Source organism: Balaenoptera ricei, chromosome 12, assembly GCF_028023285.1.
Source record: "Balaenoptera ricei isolate mBalRic1 chromosome 12, mBalRic1.hap2, whole genome shotgun sequence".
In the NCBI taxonomy this organism is placed as follows: Eukaryota; Metazoa; Chordata; class Mammalia; order Artiodactyla; family Balaenopteridae; genus Balaenoptera; species Balaenoptera ricei.
Window position 1 is genome coordinate 59,545,889 of NC_082650.1, and position 21,053 is coordinate 59,566,941.

At 36.3% G+C, this 21,053-nt stretch overlaps 1 protein-coding gene across 2 annotated transcripts in view; it reads left to right on the top strand.

The window, feature by feature from the left end:
* The window catches only part of CCNC (cyclin C), a 26,103-nt gene continuing 5,050 nt past the window's right edge, over positions 1-21,053 (top strand). Inside the window, exons 1-9 of one of the 2 annotated variants that reach the window (XM_059941531.1) lie at positions 1-315; positions 5,915-6,021; positions 6,873-6,957; positions 7,159-7,228; positions 9,919-9,970; positions 16,945-17,000; positions 17,891-17,926; positions 18,602-18,693; positions 19,468-19,535. In XM_059941531.1, coding sequence (XP_059797514.1) covers positions 284-315; positions 5,915-6,021; positions 6,873-6,957; positions 7,159-7,228; positions 9,919-9,970; positions 16,945-17,000; positions 17,891-17,926; positions 18,602-18,693; positions 19,468-19,535 — 598 coding nt within the window. In that variant the 5' untranslated portion in view covers positions 1-283. The remainder of the gene's footprint in view (positions 316-5,914; positions 6,022-6,872; positions 6,958-7,158; positions 7,229-9,918; positions 9,971-16,944; positions 17,001-17,890; positions 17,927-18,601; positions 18,694-19,467; positions 19,536-21,053) is intronic. The other variant, XM_059941530.1, reaches the window with a different exon arrangement.

The following is a 21,053-nucleotide window of genomic DNA, read 5'->3' on the forward strand; positions in this document are numbered from 1 at the left end:
CCTTTCTCAGGGCTCCCAAGGGCTGTCTCCTCCCCGTCGGCTTCCTCCGCTACCGCGGGGCGGGCCGGAACTTTTATGCATAGGAACTGATTTACACAGTAGAGTGTTGCCGGCCGGCGTCAAGGAGAATAGGGTGCCCTCCTCTTCCTCTCACCGTCGCCGCCGCGGAGCGGAGCCGTGCAGATCAGATCGAGGAGCGCGGTTACCGGGAGGGCTGGGTCTATGGTCGCTCCGCGGGCCGCTCCGCCGGCTGGTGCTTTTTTATCAGGGCAAGCTGTGTTCCATGGCAGGGAACTTTTGGCAGAGCTCCCACTAGTAAGTGATCTTCCGTCTTCTTGTCCGGGGCTGGCTCTTGGGGGTGCTGTGTGGATGGGGCCTGCGACTCCCCTTGGCCTGGATCCCGGCCCATGTCCCGAGCGCCGCGGAGTCTCCCGGGAAGCGGCGGCGGCCGGAAGCGGGATGAGCTTTTCTCGGACGACTCCCCTCACCCCGCCCCCTGGCCGGGTTTCGTTGGGGGGAAAATCTGTTGCGGGGAGGGAAGGGGGTTCAGTCTCCGGAGAAGGAAGGCTCGGGAGTTGAACTTCTGATTCTTGGTTTAGCTAGGCCGGGGGGTCGGGGGAGGAGGAGGAGCGGAGCCGGTGAGGGTTGGGATGGGATGGGCACAGGTATGGGAAATGTGACACAGTACAGAACTGTGAGGCTGGCTTTTCAGGACAGTTGTGGTTCGCTTTTGCCTGGTATTTCTAAAGTTGGTCGGCATCGTAATCTTTTGTCATTCATCTTCTGTCTTGTGCGGATTTAATATTACTCCGAGGAGAGGAGGGAGTCAGGCTTGTTTCTGCTCATGAACCGCTTCCTGCCACTACCTTAAACCTAGATGGAGTTTTATGTTTGTAAGGTATAGGACAAGTGCTCTCAACATTTGTCCATTTCGTTAGTCTGTGTCTCATATTTTGTTTTAAAAGTGTATTTTCCAGGGACTTTGCCAATATCTTCAACGTTTTTTCATGAATTTTTGTTTCTGTCAGTACCATGGAAGAGCTAGAGTAATATTGAAAACATTTCTCTCTAAATACATCTGTTTAAGCAGGTAGGAAGGTGGGTGATGGGACTAGTTGAACTTTGGGTAGGCTGTACACTGTATACTTGAAAGACGAACAGAACCTGGTAAAGATGATATCTTAGTGTAAATAATTTTTAATGCTAAGAGACCATTAGTAACTAAATTTTGAGTGTGAAGAAGATGGATTCCTATATTGTTCATTCGGTTTTTTAGCCTTTTGCACTAGAAAAAAGAAACAATGGGCTTTGAAACCTGTTTTCAGAAAAGCAGGTTTTCTTCTTGCTATAAATGATTCTGTGGAGATGTGGTGCTATAGAAGCTTCACTTCTGATCATATTTTTATTTTGCACTGTGTTCCCTCACTGAAATATTTGCTTGGGCAAAATTAAAATATGGAAAATTTCGGTAGTGAAGAAGAAGTATTCTGGCAAACTTTAAAAGAAGCTGAGAGAATTGACAGGTAGCCAGCTGTTGATTATCAGAAGTTACAGCCCTTTTTCAACTTAAAAAAAGAAAAGATCCTGCCCCATTTTGATAAGCATTCTCATTATGCTTTCATTTACTGTCGGCTTATCAAAAGGGGGCCAGGATCTATTTTATAAAACCAATTGTTTTTTCACTTTTCAAATATAAAATACTATAATATTAAATGTGCTTTTTTTGAAAACTGTCCTAGCCTCCCAATTCAAATAGCCCTGGAGGAAAGAGCCTCTTTGTCTTGCTCAGATCCCTTGAGAATCACGGAGTCCCTCATCTGCAAAAGGTGACAAATATGAAAGACAAGACAATCAAATATGAAAGACAAGACAAAACAAAAAGATTATGAAAGCCATTGTTTTAGGTGGTGATTTTGGTGAAAGAGGAAAATTGACATGAAATATGCTGTTTTCATGGCTTTAAATTGCCCATTTTAACATTTCTGCTATCAGCATGGCAATTTTTTTTCTTAGTAACATATGAAATAATGGTGAGTCTTACAATCAGTGTAATCTTTTTTTTAAATAAATTTATTTTACTTATTTATTTTTGGCTGCATTGGGTCTTCGTTGCTGCGCGAGGGCTTTCTGTAGTTGCGGCAAGCGGGGGGCTGCTCTTCGTTGCAGCCCGCGGGCTTCTCATTGTGGTGGCTTCTCTTGTTGCGGACCACGGCCTCTAGGCGCGCGGGCGGGCTTCAGTAGTTGTGGCTCTGGGGCTCTAGAGCGCACAGGCTTAGCTGCTCCATGGCAAGTGGGATCTTCCCAGACCAGGGCTTGAACCCGTGTCCCCTGCATTGGCAGGCGGATTCTTAACCACTGTGCCACCAGGGAAACCCGATCAGTGTAATCTTAAATTTGATGATATGTGGTGTTAATTGGTTTATCTTCCATACTGCGTGCTGTGAGGAAAAACTTTAAAATATTTGTGAAATTTATCTTTTTAAAAACATAAAATGACTGTGGAGAAGAAATTGATGATAATTCTGGAACAGAGAGAATCCTAGTATTTTCCAGAAAGTTAAAGTAGAACACAACACATTCTTTGATCGTGATGCAGTAAAGCTAGAAGGACACTAAACATTTGCTGGTCGACTGAAGTAATGAACAGGTAACAAAAGTAAAACTACAAAAGCAACTCTGTATACTTTATTGTATCAAAGAGGAAATTGAAAACAGTTACATATTATCTAGGAAATAACATAATGAGATCAATGTATATTCATGTCTATGGGAGGTGGCCAAAGACAAATTTATAAGGAAACATCTTGAATAACTGAAAAAGAATAAAAATTAAATATTTTACTTAAGAGTATTAAAAGGAAACTGAAATAAACCTATGGAAAACAGACTTAATAAAGTTAACACTGATATTAATATATTGAAAGGGAAAAAATAGTCAGAAATTATAAGAGCTGGTTCTTTGGAAGGGAAAACCAAAACGGTAGACTAAACTATGCTAGCTGAATAAAGGAAAAAAGGGATGATACAGAAATACAAAATTAGGAATGAGAAAAGTAAATAATCGCAGATATACCTTTGGGTTATCTCCATTTTCAAAATTTGAAAGCCAAAACAAAGTTACCAGAGAGCTACTTCTTTAAAAATTGCTCCAGGCCCACATTATTTCATGGGTAAATTTTTTCCCACTTTCAAGAGAATCTGCTATTAAAGTTGTTCTAGTTCACACAAAGTTTTCCAGTTCCTTATGAAGTCACGATAACACTGATAAAATCTAGCAAAGATAGCACTAAAAACAGTCACTTTTGAATATTGATGTAAATATAAATTACTATCAAACGGAGTCCCAGATTACGTTAAAAGTATAAAAAATGACATTGATTTTGTAGAAATGTAGTCAATATTGGGAAATCTGTTAGTAAACAGTAAAGGAATTAAGAAGACACCTAATAAAATTTGACATCCATTCTTGACTAAAGCTCTTACTAAAACAGTAATAGGATGATTACTTAACATCATAAAAACATATCAGAGCACTAACAGATATTTAATGGTGAAACATTAGGAAAATTAGGATGCTTCTTTAACATTGTTCTGAATATGCTACTCTCAATGTAATTGATAGGTTAATGAGATATAAAAATGACAAAATTATCAATATATGGAGATAAAATTAACTAGAAAATTCAGTTAATTGAAAAATTATTAGAAATAGTAAAGGTTTGATAAGATGACCAGTTGCAAAATGTAAAAATAGAAAACTTTCTTTTACTGTTGATGGAAAAAATTAATTTACAATAGCAATGGAAAATATGAAATACTCAAGAATAAACTTAAGAAATGTGCAGGACCTGTAGGCAGAAAATTTTTATATTCTGTGGAGAACATAAAGATCTTAATAAATGGAGTTTGAATTCCAGCATTGTAAAGATACCATTTCTCCTAATTGATCTTTATAATGCAATCCCAAAGAAAATTTTGGATGAATTTCCTTTTTGGGGACTTGATATAATGATTCTAAAGTTCAGATCTTAGAATAATAATTATAATAGAATTGCCAGAAATCTTCTGAAGAATAGTAGCAAGGGGGTTTTTCCATACCAGTTTTTAATTACTCAATTTTACATGTTTTAAAATAGCATCGCAGCGACTTCCCTCGTGGTCCAGTGGTTAAGACTCCACGGTCCCAATGGAGGGGGCCTGGGTTCGATCCCTGGTCAGGGAACTAGATCCTGCATGCCACGACTAAAATGATCCCGCATGCTGCAACGAAGATCTTGCATGCAGCAACAAAGATCCCGTGTGTGGCAGCTGAGACCCGGTGCAGCCAAATAAAAATTAAAAAAAAAAAAAAAGGATGGCATAGGAACAAGAAAAACAAATTAAAAATAGGAAATTATAAAGAAGATCCAAATATAATGATAGAATTATACTTCTTGAAATTCTTTGGTGACATTTGGATAACCATTTAACAAAACACTTAGCTGGATCCCTACTCTACCGTGTATCAAATTCCAGATTGATCACAAATTGAAAGAAAAAAGCCTTAAGGATATTAGAAAATACGAGGGAATTTTTTTTTTAAATCATTTTGTGTCAGGGAAGGCCTTCCCATGTGTGATAAACACAAAATCAAAGTAAAATATAGATTTGAATAAATACGTGATTCAGATTTCTGCATTGCAAATCATTAAATATTGAGAGATCATGCTAAACTTGGAGAATGTCTAGAGCATATTTGACAAAGAAATGATTTTTTATCCATAATACACAAATTTTAGATCATAAGATTATCTTAATCATAAAAAAGATGACCATCCCATTAGAAAAATGGTCATGTTAGAGTTAACGATGTACCAAAGAACTATATTTGACCAATAAAGGCGTGGAGAAATGTTTAACCTTAGAAGTAAATTTTAAAAAAAAACAGTGAGATACTAATTTGCCTTTAAGTTGTAAAGTATTTAAAAGATTGGCAGTGACCTGTAGGGTTAAGTATTTTAAGACACCCTCATGTGTCACTCCTGTGAATGGAAATTGGTTTGGAAGGCAAGCTGACAATGCATATCGAAATTACCAGCAAAACTGACCCATTAGTTCTAGGAAATGATTCCAAATATTAATCAAATATACAAGGGTGAATTACAAAGATGGTCATTAAAGCATTACTTGTAATAGTGAAAAAGATGATAACTTACATGCCTATCACCAGGGATTAACTAAATAAATAATGATCCATCCATAATGCTGTGCAGCAATTTAAAAGGATGCTGAATAACAAATTCATTGATGTAAAACTTCCAATACATAGTGAGTGACAAAAGCATGATGCAGAAGATTTTGGGGGATCACGTCAATTACATGTCTGTTTAAAAATAGACTAGACTAGGCAGGAGGAGGCGGCTATTGGTAAAATAAATTCTGAAGCAGCTTTTAACATGATTGGAGTTTGTGAAGTAGGAATATTACCCTAGTTACTCATGAACATCTGAGAGAAGAGATACTTCAAATCTAAGGCATCATCGGTCAGTGTCAATTTCACCATTATTTATCACTAAGAAAGTGTAAACATTACTGCCCATTAAAATGCTAGGCATCACTGAAGATGCATCTTGATTTCAGTCTTAAAATCAATGAAATACACTATAATAGTGACAGAGGTGGGGGTGGGGAGAGATAGACAGACTGAGAAGGAAGAGAGAAAAGATTAGAGCAGATTTTTTTCAGGGCATATTTACATTTATTAGTGAGGTAATTCTCAGTGTCAAAGTTTCAAGAAATGTGAAAAATATTGTCTTTCAAGGTTACTTGTATTTTGTACTTCTCAGAATATTAACAACCTCTTCAATCTTAGAATGTTTCCTGTAACTTTGTTAGTTGATTTTCTGTAGGATGTCTGAATCTTTGCTTTTTTTAGTTTGCAGTGGATTTTGGATAAACAAGATCTGTTGAAGGAACGCCAGAAGGACTTAAAGTTTCTCTCAGAAGAAGAGTATTGGAAATTACAGATATTTTTTACAAATGGTAAAGTTTTTCTTTTAATTGGTTGAATTGGTACAGTTGGTTACCTCTGAATTAAAATGTTTTTCTGTAGTAATTTGTGATGAACTGTTTTAGTCCCTACCTTACATTTTTATGTACATGTGTATTCTTTTTACAACTTATATATATATATTTTAAAGTGATTTAAAGTCTTTTGTGAATCTTACATGTCAGAGACACTCAAGACGGTCTAAAAGTATTAATCTCCCTAAGCTTTGTAATGCATCATTAAACCCAATTTAAGATTGGCTATAGCAAAGTACTTTGAGGATAAATGATTTTTTGGATTGACATCCTGTATTGATCACTCCTATCTTACAAGTTTGCTTTGGACAGAAGAGTTTTAGAGTTAAAAGATCCTTGCTCTGCCACGTGGTAACTTTGTCACAGGATCTTTCTCACTCTCAGTTCACTTTTATGCAAACCTACCTCTCTGTTGTTTTGAGGATTCATTTTGGGTTTTTTATAAACTTTATTAAGCAGTAGTTGTAACGCTGATAGGGGTCTAATAATAGTAATAATATGAAGAGTGTTGAAAATACTTAGAAGATAGAGGGGAAATACCTATCATTCAACCTCCTTGATTCAAGAATAGATTTTACTATGAGGCAGTTTCTGTTTTTTTGTTATTGTGTATGCGTACCTATATATTTTTTAACAAATTTGCAATCCTAGTACTAGACCACTGTGATCCAAGTAGAGCTTTATAGCATGTGTAGGTTTTTCTCTTTGTTAAAAATGAATATAGTCATGATTTAACTGCATGGAAGTTATTGTTAAATGTTAATATAATGATCTCAGAAATACATTTAACTTTATTATTTTTCTCTTAGTTATCCAAGCATTAGGTGAACATCTTAAATTAAGACAACAAGTTATTGCCACTGCTACGGTCTATTTCAAGAGATTCTATGCCAGGTAGGGCTGTGTTATTTTGGGAATATGTTAATGCTTATTTGAAACTCTTATCTAATGTTGATGAACTTTATATAAGTGAATCGTGTGTTTGCCATAGAGTTGTCCTGATTTTTTTCCATATAAATGTTTTCTATATGAATTCTATTTTCATATATGTTTTTCTATATGAGTGACATTTAACTTTGTTTAATCATATTTTAGGTATTCTCTGAAGAGTATAGATCCTGTATTAATGGCTCCTACATGTGTGTTTTTGGCATCCAAAGTAGAGGTATGAAATAATTTTCTGTTTTTTTTTTTTAAATTAATTAATTAATTTATATTTGGCTCTGTTGGGTCTTCGTTGCTGCGCGCGGGCTTTCTCTAGATGCAGCGAGCAGGGGCTACTCTTCATTGTGGTGCGTGGGCTTCTCACTGCGGTGGCTTCTCTTGTTGTGGAGCATGGGCTCTAGGCGTGCGGGCTTCAGTAGTTGTGGTGGCTTGTGGGCTCCAGAGTGCAGGCTCACTCATTGTGGCGCATGGGCTTAGTTGCTCCACAGCATATGGGATCTTCCTGGACCAGGGCTCGAACCCATGTCCCCAGCATTGGCAGGCTGATTCTTAACCACTGCGCCACCAGGGAAGTCCTAGTTTTCTGTTCTTTATCAAAGTATAGTCAACGTGTATTGGTTAATCTGCCCCAGTTTTCACATTAACTGTGTAAAAATAGTAACAGATGGTGATTTATATAAAAAATTGAAATTTATACAAAATCAAAGAAATATATACATATCTCTATATATTCAATTAACAAAAACTTATGTAGCACTTTACTATGTACCGTGTGCTATCCTGACTCCTCTTACAAATTATGACTTAATCCTTATAACAAACTATGGGCTACATAGTTGTAATCTCATTTTATAAGTGAGGAAACTTAGACACAAAGAAATTAAGTTCATATAGCTGATAAGTGACAGCCAGTATTTCAACCCTGGGAGTCTAGTTCCTAATCCCATGCTCTTAACTGCTTTGCTCTTCTGCCTCTGAGGCATTTATTGTTTGGCACTAAGGAGTATTCCATGAGTGCCACAGCTTGTCTGCTATAACCTGAGAATGCTCTTCCTTCTCCTCCTTATGCTTCCTGTGTTCTGCTGTCTTCCCTCCCTGCCTCCTGATGATTGGCTGCCTAGCAAGCCGTAGGGGAAGCAAGAGGGAGAGCAAGGATGGGGGCGGCTGTAGCAGTACGTGTTCTAACTAACGAGGAATGGTTTGGGTCGTGAGGGTTGAGAAATTAGGTGAGGGAGGGAGGAGAGAGATGGGAGCCTGCAGCTGAGACCAAATCTCTGCCCACCTTATTTACCTTTTCAGTATTTTTGAGAGAGCTCAGCTAAATCCAGAAAATAATAGCAGATATTATTAACTGGTCTTCATAATAATCCGTGTAATCTTCAGTAATATGAATCCTTTGTATTATGCTTCTATTTTTAGATGATGTCTTTGGATTAGTAATTGTATTCCTGAATATTAAATGTAATTTACCTGTAAGTGGTAATTTAAGGAGGCAGAACCAGCTCTGTTGTTTTTAAGTTCTTTAATGGAAAAGAAGGTGTTTATAAAAAGCCCATATTATGGGGTTGGTTTTCCAAATATTACCATGTAGTTTTAGGTATCTGAAGGACAACCAGTATGAGAAACCAAGACAAAATCTTTATAAACTTCTACTCGTGCAGATTAACTTGGAGTTTTAATTTGTCTTGTGTGTTAAATATCTTTTGTTACATGATTTACTGAATAGAAACCTATTTTATGATTTATTAGGTGAAAGTTTTTCCTTTAAGAATTTGGGGTAAAGAATTATTCCTGGAAAAAGATGTATGCTTTCATATTTGGTTATAGCATTTTTAAAACTCTTTAACTATGACCAAATCTTTCTGTGTTTTGTCCAGTTGTGTGAGAATTGTATTGAAATGGCATTTAAGAAGATGTCTCAGGCATTTAATTTTCAGTATCAGTTATTTTGGTGCGAGGTTTAAATGTAAATATAAATACATACACAGGCATACATATCCCCCCCCCCCAAACACACACAGTTAGATAAGGATGTAGGTTGAAGGTTTTTGAACAGACTGTATTCAGTTTAGTTTCTTCTGTTGGCTAAGGAACCAATTCTTGATTTTTCAGCTTTAAAAATGAAGGCTTTGGGGAAATCCCTACTGGTTCAGTGGTTGGGACTCCACACTCTCACTGCCAAGGACCTGGGTTCGATCCCTGGTAAGGGAACTAAGATCCTGCAGGCCACACCACACCGCACGGCCAAAAAAAAAAAAAAAGCCTTTAATAACTTTATAAGGTTAATCAAATTAAACGAGACTATATGTAAGGTGGATCACCTCATAAATTTTTGTTATTTTTACAGTGGCAGTATATTAAGTTCAAAGAGGAAATGGGAACTGACATCCGAAGTCTTATGCTAATCATTCTTGTCTTCCTGTTCCAAAAAGAAAAATAATTGTTTGTACAGTCTTTTGAGTTCTTTTGGTGATATTAAAGTTTATTTTCTTCAGAGAGTCAACTGTTTTATTACTAAATTCCCTGAAGTACCTGTTTGTTAGTCCAGGTTCAACTGAAAGGAAGCATACTTAGTACTTAGTCTGGCAATTAAGTGTAGAATCTAAAAACTCTTGGAAACTAATTTGAGTGCAAAAAACTGGCACTGTCACTTTAGGGTCTGGTTTCTAATTTGGTACCTTCCAATAATATTAAATTATAAAATTACTTAAGCATTTGTGTTAAAGTGTAGTAATTTTAAGGAAAGGTCATAAATTTAGAGATTTAAGTACATCATTCTTCAAGTAGGTAGATAAACAGACTGCAAACATCGGAGGAACATAGGAAATGCTCTGTTTTGAATAGACCTCAGATATACTTAGGTTCATTGGGTTACTATGTACCTAATCTCTTTTACTTTTCTTTTTCTAGGAATTTGGAGTAGTCTCAAATACAAGATTGATTTCTGCTGCTACTTCTGTATGTAAGTGCAAAAAATATATCCTGCTTTCAGATTGTAATTCTAAAGAAAGCTCCATAGGACATAGATGTTTTTCAGTTTATGAGACCTATGAGAGATTAATTGGGTCTATTAAATCTCCTGAGGTGAGATCACCTTTATGCCTAATGTATTTGGCTAAAAATTTTAAAATACAAAAAATTTTAAAACCATTTAAAGTATTATCTCTAAGACATTACTTTTAATGCTAAAAATGGGTAGTAACTATTGAGCCAAAAACATCAACTCTGTGGCTCTTAATTTTATAATAAGGTTAAGAAAGAATTTTTATTTTTCAATTTTATTATACTTTATTGCTTCATAACTATTGTGTCATTCTTGTGGGTGAATAAACTATTCCTTTAGCAATTGTAATTATGTCTTTGATGGGGATTGTGTTTTTTCCCTCTTTATGGAAAATTATGGCACAGAAAAATATGCTGACTCTTTAGTCTGTAGAGCTGATTCTAAGCACCAGTTCTGTCTCTAAGCAGCAGCTGTATAACCTTGAACAAGTTGCTTTACCTTTTGGCCTTAGTTCTTTACCTAAAAACATGGGGTTTACGTGCCTGTGAATCATGGCATTAAAGGAAATAACATTGTAAAGTAGCAATCGTAAAGTATTGTACACAAGGTAATAATATTATGCTGTGTTCCATCTTCATAAGTTAAGCAAAAAGATATCACCTAACAAAAGATAATTAAAATTATTTTTTTTTACTTCTGTGATCTTACACAGAAGAGGCAGAGGCATTTTGTATTGTTTCTGAGCCAGAATTTCATATTTTTGGGGTCATTTCCCTTTCTGAAAGGAGTGTAATAATCTAATTCAATCTTTTTCATGTCATATCTTATTTTGAGGATAGAAGAGTAATAATCAGTTTTGCCATAGAATTTAATATGTCAAATATATCCCATTGGTGAAGTATTGAATTGCCCTCTGGAAAATCAAAATTATTAAAAAAATTGAAAAATGACTGCAAGGAAATCTACCAGAATGTTAGCAGTGCTCATCTCCGAGTAGATTATAGGTGCCTTATTTTCTTCTTACCTTAGTCTCTGTTTTCCAGATTTTTTAGAAGGTGTATATTTTTGAAAATGTAAAATACCTATTACCAAGGTTTGTTTTTTATTTCTCATGCAAAGGCTAAAAGGCACACTCATATTCATTTTACCAATGAATAGGGAACTTTATAGTAGACTATTTTACTTATTTCATAAATTTTATAGTGTATTATATGGCCCAGACAGCTTATGTTTCAAATTTCAGCCCCAGTGCTTTCAACATGACAAATTAAGCAAAATATAATCTCTCTGTTATATGAGGATATTAATAACATCTATGTCATACGGTTGTTGTGAGAATCAAATAAGTTAATATCAATAAAGCTCTTAGAACCGTGCTTTGCTCAGTGTGTTAGTTTGCTAGGGCAGCCATAACAAAATGCCAGAGCCTGCGTGGTTTAAACAACAACAATTTATTTTCTCATGGTTTTGGAAGCTGGAAGTCCAAGATCAGGGTGTCAACAAGTTAAGTTTCTCCTGAGGCCTCTCTCCGTGGCTTGCAGATGGCTGCCTCACTGCTGTGTCCTCTTATGGCCCTTTCTCTGTGTGTGTGCATCCCTAGTGTTTCTTCCCTTTGTAAGGGTACCAGTCCTGTAGAATTAAGGCCCCATGCTTATGACCTCATTTAACCTTAATTGCCTCTTTAAAGGCCCTGTCTCAAAATACAGCCACATTGGGGGTTAGGGCTTCAACATGTAAATTTGGCGGGGGGGGGGGCGCATAATTCAATTCATAATACTCAGTAAACTGTAGCGGTTACTATCATTGTCATCAACAACAGCATCATTATCACTGGAAAACACCGTACTGGATGCAGTGGTGGATATAAAAATAAATACAAAGAATTTAAGGACAAGAAAATAAGACATCAATATACAAATATTAATACAGAAGAAAATAAGTGGCATAAGAGAGTAACAGAGAATGTAATCAATGTTTTTTTTTTGTTTGTTTTTTTTTTTAATTTTTGCTTGTGGCTTTTTTTTCAAGTTTTTAAAATTTATTTATTTATTTATTTTTGGCTGTGTTGGGTCTTCGTTTCTGTGCGAGGGCTTTCTCTAGTTGTGGCAAGCGGGGGCCACTCTTCATCGCGGTGCGCGGGCCTCTCACTATCGCGGCCTCTCTTGTTGCGGAGCACAGGCTCCAGACGCGCAGGCTCAGTAGTTGTGGCTCACGGACCCAGTTGCTCCGCGGCATGTGGGATCTTCCCAGACCAGGGCTCGAACCCGTGTCCCCTGCATTGGCAGGCAGACTCTCAACCACTGCGCCACCAGGGAAGCCCGTAATCAATGTTTTGAGTGGGAAAAGTTGATTTGTTAGATGAATCCAAAAAGGCTTAAATAGAATTTGGTGAAGGAAGAATTTGAACCTGGGGAAATGCAGGGGAAAGATAGTCTAGGAGCATTGAACAGTTTGATCAATATAAGGAAAAGCTACTGAGTTACATTCAGTGAATGGTGAGTAAGGAAATAGTGGGAAATAGCCCCCCTACCTGGCTAAGGCCAGATAATAGATGGCCTTCCGTGAGGAATCTGCAGCTTGTTCTGTTGTCAGTGGCGGTACCTATGAAAGCTTTATTTTTCAACATGAGGGTGATGCCAGAGTTGTGTATTAGGAAGATGATTCTGGCAGAATTATGTAAGATGAATTGGAGGAGAGTGTGAGTCGAAGTAGACAGACAGAGTTTGAAGTTTTTCATGTGATACAGCATGGATGAACCTTGAGGATATTATGATAAGTGAAATAAGCCAGTCACAAAAAGGTAAATACTGTGTGATTCTACTTATATGAGGTACTTAGAGTAATCAAATTACTAGGCATAGAAAGTAGAATGGTGGCTCTCAGGGGCTGGAGGGAGGGGGAAATGGGGAGTTGTTGCCTAATGGATATAAGGTTTCTGTTTTGCAAGAGGAAAAGAGTTCTGGAGATGGACGGTGGTGATAGTTACATAACAGTGTGAATGTAATTAATACCACTGAACTGTATACTTAAAAACGGTTAACAGCAGAAACTAACACACCATTGTAAAGCAATTACTCCAATAAAGATGTTAAAAGAAAAAAATAATGGTTAAAGATGGTAAATTATATGTAATGTATATTTTACCACAATTTAAATACCACCGGGAGTTCCCTGGTGGTCCAGTGGTTAGGACTTGGTGCTTTCATTGCCGTGGCCCTGGGTTCAACCCCTGGTCGGGGAACTAAGATCCCGCAAGCCACGTGCCATGGCCAAAAAACCCCCCAAAAAACAAACAAAAAAACTCACCGAAAAAAACCCTTTCTGAAATAGTTTTATATATACAGCAAACTGTAGTGAGTACTGTCACCGCTGGGTGATGTAAGAAGTAAAGCTAACAATTTTAAGGTAGGAAAAAACTTTTAAGTTATTGAAATAATAAGGTAAACACTAATGAAGGCTTAAAATAATGTTTTGGTAGCCAGCAAGGAGAACAAGCAAGCTAGGTTTGAATGATAGAGTCAGCAGGACTTTTGAAAAGAAAAGATTTAAGAAGAGTCAAAAATGATTTTTGAGGTTTCATGCCTGGGCATTGGGAGGTGAAGGTGGTACTGGAAGAGGAGAATGAGTGGGTTCTGAAAAGACTTAGATTTACTCTTCAACATTCTGAGTGTAAATGTATCAGTAGAACATCCTCTTAGAAATGTGAAGCCAGTGATAGAAATTTGAGACTTGATACCTTTTAAGAAAGAGAGCTGCATAGTGTCTTTCACTGCAAAGAAGATGTATACCAAATAAAAAAACCAGACCTTTGGGTTTGTGATCAGGCAGGAAATATACAAGGTGGACCTAGAGCATCTTATAGTGCCAATAAGTAAGTAAGTACTCAAAAAAAAAAAAAAAAAAACAAAACCCAAAACCAAACCCCTCATTAATGGCGGTATGTCAAAGACATATAGGAGCCAACTGAAAGAGCTTTCAGTGGCCAAAGCTGGAAGAATTTGAGCAACAAAATAAAAAAGAATAATACTGCATTATAACCCAAAGTATAACCCAAGTATGAAATAAATATTCATGTGTCCATACTGATATAAATAAATGATAGCGTAAATAAATAAATGGGGGGGGGGAGACAAATCTCCCATACAGAAGAATTTCAAATAATTTATATAGCTAACTCCCCCCTCAAGTAGAGGAAGCATAAATTCCTACTCCTTAGGTGTTGGCTATGCATAGTGACGTTTCTTCTAATGTGTACATTATGAAAGAAGGTGGGAGTATAATTTTACAGTGGAGAAACCTGACAAACACTGTCTCAGCCAGGTGATCGAAGTCAGTATCAACAATGATAAATGACATTAATAGTATGTACTTTTGCTGTAATATAATGAAATGGCACTTCACCTCTGTGGTCTTCCTTCTGAAAACCCCAAACCCTGGTCTAATCATTAAACATCAAATTCCAATAGGGAATCAACCTACGGAATACTTGACTGGTTCTCCTAAAAACTGTCAGAGTCATCAAAAATAAGTTATGTCTGGAAAACTGTCACAGCATACAGAATCTAAGGAGACATGACAAGTAAATGTAATGTGGCGTCCTGGAAGAGAGCCTAAAACAGAAAAAGGACATTAGGTTAAAAACTAAGGAGATCGGGCTTCCCTGGTGGCGCAGTGGTTGAGAATCTGCCTGCCAATGCAGGGGACACGGGTTCGAGCCCTGGTCTGGGAAGATCCCACATGCTGCGGAGCAGCTAGGCCCGTGAGCCACAACTACTGAGCCTGCGCGTCTGGAGCCTGTGCTCCGCAACAAGAGAGGCTGCGATAGTGAGAGGCCCGCGCACCGCGATGAAGAGTGGCCCCCGCTTGCTGCAACTGGAGAAAGCCCTCGCACAGAGACGAAGACCCAACACAGCCAAAAATAAATAAATAAAATAAAGAATTATTTAAAAAAACAAAACAAAACTAAGGAGATCGGAATAAACTATGGATTTTAGTTAGTAATAATGTATCTGTCTTAGTTCATTAATTATAATAAATGTACCATACTAATGTAACATGTTAATAACAGAGGATTCTGGGTGAGGGGGCGTCTTGGTCTGCTTCAGCTGCTATAGCAAAACACCAAAGTCTGGGTGGCTTAAACAAGACATTTATATCTCACAGTTCTGGAGGCTGGGAAGTCCAAGATCAAAGTGCCTGCCTTGATCAGTTCCTTGGTTGGCCATGATTAGCTTCCTGGCCTCCAGACAGCCTCCTTCTCAGTGAGTTCTTACATGGCAGCCTACTCAAGAGTCTACTTTTAAAAAGTAGCGGAGTATAATTTGGTAGAGGTTTCATTTGTTTTGCTTTAAAGGGAAATTTGAGCATATTAGTAAGTGATAGGACAGATTTATTAGAGGAGGAATAGTTAAAGGTGCAAAGGAAAAAAGTTGACTGTCAGTTGAGTAGATGAAAGCAAATGCACAAGTGGTAGGGGTAGCAATAGAGAGGAGAGATGCATTTTCCTCCAGGTCAGAAGAAAAGAATTAGGAAGTAGAAAATCAAAACGCAGAGCAATTTTATCATGGAATAGGAGAGAAGTTGACAGCATCAGGTAAAATCTAATTCAGTAAGTTAGGTGTCAAGGTCCAGGGGTTAAGGATGTAGATTTGCTTTATATACAGAGATAATTTTACCTTGTTGATTGGTTAACATTATGTAAGTACCTGTTTTGCTTGTACACTTCATATCTTGCTTACATTAAATGGATTTGTGGGGACTTCCCTGGTGGTCCAGTGGTTAAGACTCTGCGCTTCCACTGCAGGGGTGCAGGTTCGATCCCTGGTTGGGGAACTAAGATCCTGACGCCCCGCGGCATGGCCAAAAAATAAAACAATTATAAAAAGGGGGGCATTTGTAAAACTCAGTAACCTTGATGGGTACATTTTTAAATTAACTAAAAAGAGAGGAAAGGAAAGGTTAAGTAGACATTTACTAATGTCAAGTTTAAATGCCTTAGGTTTCAAATCTTGGCAAATGTTACCTATCTAAATTAGCTGTTAGAATAGTCAATTCCTACCATTTTTGAGGAGATAGAGGATTAACAGTTTTTTCGTTAGTACTTTCTTAGTGACTAAGAGTGTGTGTGTATATATTTGTGTGTGGTATGAAGAAGGTCCTAGAGACCTTTGCACATATATTCATGATTTTATTAAAATACGTCTTTTGATAAAGAAATACCTATTATAAAAAGTTTAGAAAGTTCAGATTAGTAAAAATCCTTAAATCTCAGAGATAACTACTGTTAACATTTTTTGGTTGTATTGTCCTTCCAATATTTATATATATAGTTGACCCTTGAACAACACAGGGGTTCGAAGTGCTGACCCTCTGACCCTCTGCAAAGTTGGAAAATCTACATATACAACCTTGGTTCATGTAGTACCTATTTATTGGAAAAATCTGTGTATGCGTGGACATGCACAGTTCAAACCTGTGTTGTTCAAGGGTCAACTGTATATATTTACAAATATAAACATATATATATATACTTGTGAACACATATATAACCCATATTCCTTTTAAGCTAAATTACTAAATAGAGCAATACCATTCTAGAGCTGGAAAGATTTTAGAAATGATAAAAGCCAGTGATTTTTTTTCCATTTCCTTTAGTTTTTAAGCAGCAGAACTCTTTCTTAATATATTAAATATATCATTGAAACTCTCTAATTGTAATATAGATGGGGGCCTAGGGCTTTCTGCCACTCAGTCTTTCCCCTTGCCTGAAAACAAAAAAATCTGCGTCCCTAAGCATATTCAAGAGCTCCTACTAAAAATTAAAAATGATTTAGCTCTACCTCTAATATTTTACATTGTATTAAAGAAGTTTTGTGTTCATTCACTCCCCATTTTCTCAGTTTAAGTTTTGTTTGTTTGTTTGTTTTCTGCAGTGAAAACTAGATTTTCATATGCCTTTCCAAAGGAATTTCCTTATAGGATGAACCATGTAAGTATATTGTAAAAAATAAAACTACTTGTTAAAGCTGTATGTAAACTAGCTACATTTTATATTAAAATAAACTGAATAGTCTCCTAGAAATGGCAGTTTCAGATTCTACGAGAATATGGATTTTATTTCTAAATTAAAGCTGAAGTGCTTCTACCGTTTAAAAAAATACTTTGTAGCAGTGGTTATCAACCCTGGGTGCCCATTAAATCACGTTGGGAGCTTTTTTAATAATACTGATGTCAGGGCCTCTCTGGATCAACTAAATCAGAATTTTCAGGCTTGAAACCTGGACACTGGTATTTTCTAAAGCTCCCAGGTGGCTACTAATGTGCAGCTGGGGTTGAGAATTACTGTAATGGAACAGAATGAAAGCCATACTTGAAATTTTACATTATTTTAGAAGATGCATTTCTATTGCCATTTTAATAGGCATGTTTTTCTTTTTCCACCTTGCAAGGGATTTTTTCATTCTATTTAAATTGTATTTTTGTTTCATTTTCAGTATTCTATTATTAATTTGTAATAGAACAAGAAGAACAGTTAAGTGGAGATAATTACATTTTTGCATTTGTTGAGTGGGAAGTATATTGGAAAATCTGAAGTTTATACAGGATTATTTTAAGTAAAAAAAAGTAATAAGAATACTTATATGAGGCTGGCTTTTCCTTACAAGGATTAAAATGTTTCATAATCACAGTTGCATGCATTGTATAACAAGTAATTGTTTACAGCATGTGTTCATTCTGATATAAGCTATTGTGTTTTCTTGATTTAAAAAAATTTTAGTAAAAATTTTTGATAAATGTCTAATTACATTCTTAGGTTAGACTAAGTAGACTCATCTAATTTGGTTTCATGTTGACATTTATAATCTTTTTTTTTAACAGATATTAGAATGTGAATTCTATCTTTTAGAATTAATGGTAAGTATATTTCTTCCTTGTGATTAATAGAGTAAAACTTACTTTCAAATTTAGTGAAGTCATAAATTTAAAGAAATAATTGTAGGGAGGTGCATTTTAAAACCATCCAAGTGATATGTGATGGTAAATCATAGTACCTAGTGGCATCATCACCTATATGCTCTTGGAAGCCTGTAAAATAGTTTGTATATACTACTTAGGATGGGAAATTTTTTCTGTTCTATAGTAACTATAATAAGAGGATTACAAGCAAACCAGTCAGGACATTAAACCACTGTAAATTATTTGCACAATTTGTGTATGTGTGTGGTGTTATTTAAAGATAGATTATGTCTTTGGCAGAATTCTGCTCCTCCAGTTGGGAATTACGGATTTATAGGCTAATAAGAGGTTTCAGTGTGTTGCAGATGTGACACTTTGAGTCTCTAAGGGAATGGATGCTGACTGACTGCCAACCGATTTACCAAGGTATATTTCAGAGAGAGCACTGCCTTCACTATTACAGTAGAGTTTAGGGCTGCCATACTGCTTGCTTAAGAGAATAAGAGGGAAGCAAGCATGAGTTAGAAAAATACATTTTGAAATACACAATTAAAAATCAGTTGGGTAATGGTAAGGTTTTTGTGTTATAATAAATCTGTTTTTATACATACACATTTTTTAAACTGTTTCTAGGATTGTTGCTTGATAGTGTATCATCCTTATAGACCTTTGCTCCAGTATGTGCAGGACATGGGCCAAGAAGACATGTTGCTTCCCCTTGCATGGTAATTAGAACAGAAGTTATTCATAGTGTAACATGTTATTAGCTAGGAAGGTTGACAATTAAATATGAAGTTTAGTATTTTTAAAGTAATTAAACTAGTGCCCCAAGATATTTTATGTTGAGTGAAATATCTGCTTGTTGAATTCTAATAACTATACTGCTATAAATGCTAAAATGATAGATCTTTAAATTATCTATTTGATGAATATTTCTAATAAAATTTGATTCTTATTAAAAACAGACTGTTTACGTGAAAATTAAGATTGTTATCTTTAAACTATAATGGAAAAGAATATGAAAAAGAATGTATATATATGTATAACTGAATCACCGTGCTGTACAGCAGAAATTAACACAACATTGATTTCAACTATATTTCCGTAAAATAAATTAAATGTTATCTTTAAAATAATCAGAATATTTTTGGTGGTATTCAACATATATATTAATTCGTTGTATAATTTCTGGTTTCCTATCTGATTTTCTAATTTTTGGAAAATTAGAAAAATGTTTATCTTATATTAAAATTTATTGTGAGGTTTTAAAATTTTAAATATATTTAGCTGTAATTTTATTCATTAAAATATGCTTATTCATTGTCACATTCATGTATCCATCTTTTTCCTTTGGTGTTCACCTTTATATCTGTGTTACGGTAATATAAAAGAGATATAAATATATACAGATATGGGAAATCTGGCCCTCTCTGGAGGGTAATGTACAATCATATGAGGTAGTTCTGCTTTCAGTAATAATATGATTTACATTCCTATAGGAGGATAGTGAATGATACCTACAGAACGGATCTTTGCCTACTGTATCCTCCTTTCATGATAGCTTTAGGTATGTAAATGTGGTGTACCTTTAGTAGCTAAATTGTTGTATACCTATTTAGGTCATCCTAAAAGAAATTTCACCCTATTGTACTTTATGTTTTTATGTTCCTTGAAGTAATAGACTATTCCTTGCATGTGAACTTTCAATAATATGAACTGCAACTATCACAAATCAGGATTATTGTCCCCCCACCCCCCTTTTTTGGTAAGTTTTTTTTTGAAATCGTTTAAAATAATTTTAACCAGTGTCTGAATAGAACATTTTTGTTTGTTTAGCGGGAGAAGTTTGGAATTAAGCCTTCTAATACTAGTTGTAACTTATATAAAATAACTAGGTCTTCTTTTATTTCCTGAGCCCAATTAGGTCCTCAGCAGTGAAGTAAAGGAGCCTTTTGTGGTCCTTAATGCCTTGCTAGAGGGAAAGTTAGCCACCATTCTATTATCTGTGGAAGGCAGTACTGTCATGAGTTAGAACAGATGGTCCTAGGTTTAAACTTTTCTTCCTTTACAATTGTGGGAAAATTATCTAACCTTTCTGAGTTTGTTTCCTTAATTGTAAAATTGGGGGAGGGTACTAAAAACTCAGTATAGAGTTGTTACAAGAATTAAACGAGTTATCTTTCAAATAATGCCTGCCATATGTTAGGCACTTGTTAGTTTCTCTTCCCTTTCTGTCTTGTATTCATTTCTATGACTCTGTCTTCTTGATTTTCCCCCCATTCTTTTACCAGTCCAGACTAATTTTTGTTGGTTTCTCTTTATTCAGTTACCCCTTAAATGTTAATGTTTCTCCACCTTCTTACATGAGGGGTGGTAAATAGGTTATACTTTTGTAGTACGGGAGGCTCCCTGGAAGGATTCTCAAGTGGCATCTGGGTTCAGTGGGAAGGAGTACTGGGATCTGCATGGGTAGGAAGGCCATGTGCCACATCTTTGTCATCCCTGCTGTTTTTGTTCTTCCCGGGTAGTCTCACTGAGGCCCATGGCTTCTGCTATCTCTGTGTGTTGAAACATTTAAATTTCTTTATTTAACCAAGATCTTGCTCCTGAACTGGTCTTTATATCAATCTCTGCCTTTTGGATAGCTTCCTTTGGCATCTCACTGGCCTTCAGACTCATGATTAGGACTGAACTCATCAGTTTGCCCCCAAACATACTCTTTTTCCTGTCTTTGCTATGTTGGTGAATAGCACTAGTTACCTTAGTTGGAAACCCAGTAGTTAGGCTCTTTCATCTTCCTCGATACCTACATCTAGTTGGTAACCAACACCTGTTGTGCCGCACTCTTTAGTAATCTCACAGCCACCTTCTCATTTTTATCCAGGTTATCACAGCAGTCTCCTTCCTGGCTAGTTGGCCTCCAGCATCCCTGTTCTCAGAGAGCCAGTCTATCCTGCACACTTGAGCAAGGCTAGCAGTTCTCAACCAGGGATAATTTCGTTCCCCACAGGATTTTTGGCAATGTCGGGAGATGGTTTTGGTTGTAACAGCTGGGGTGGGATGCCACTGGCATCCAGTGAGTAGA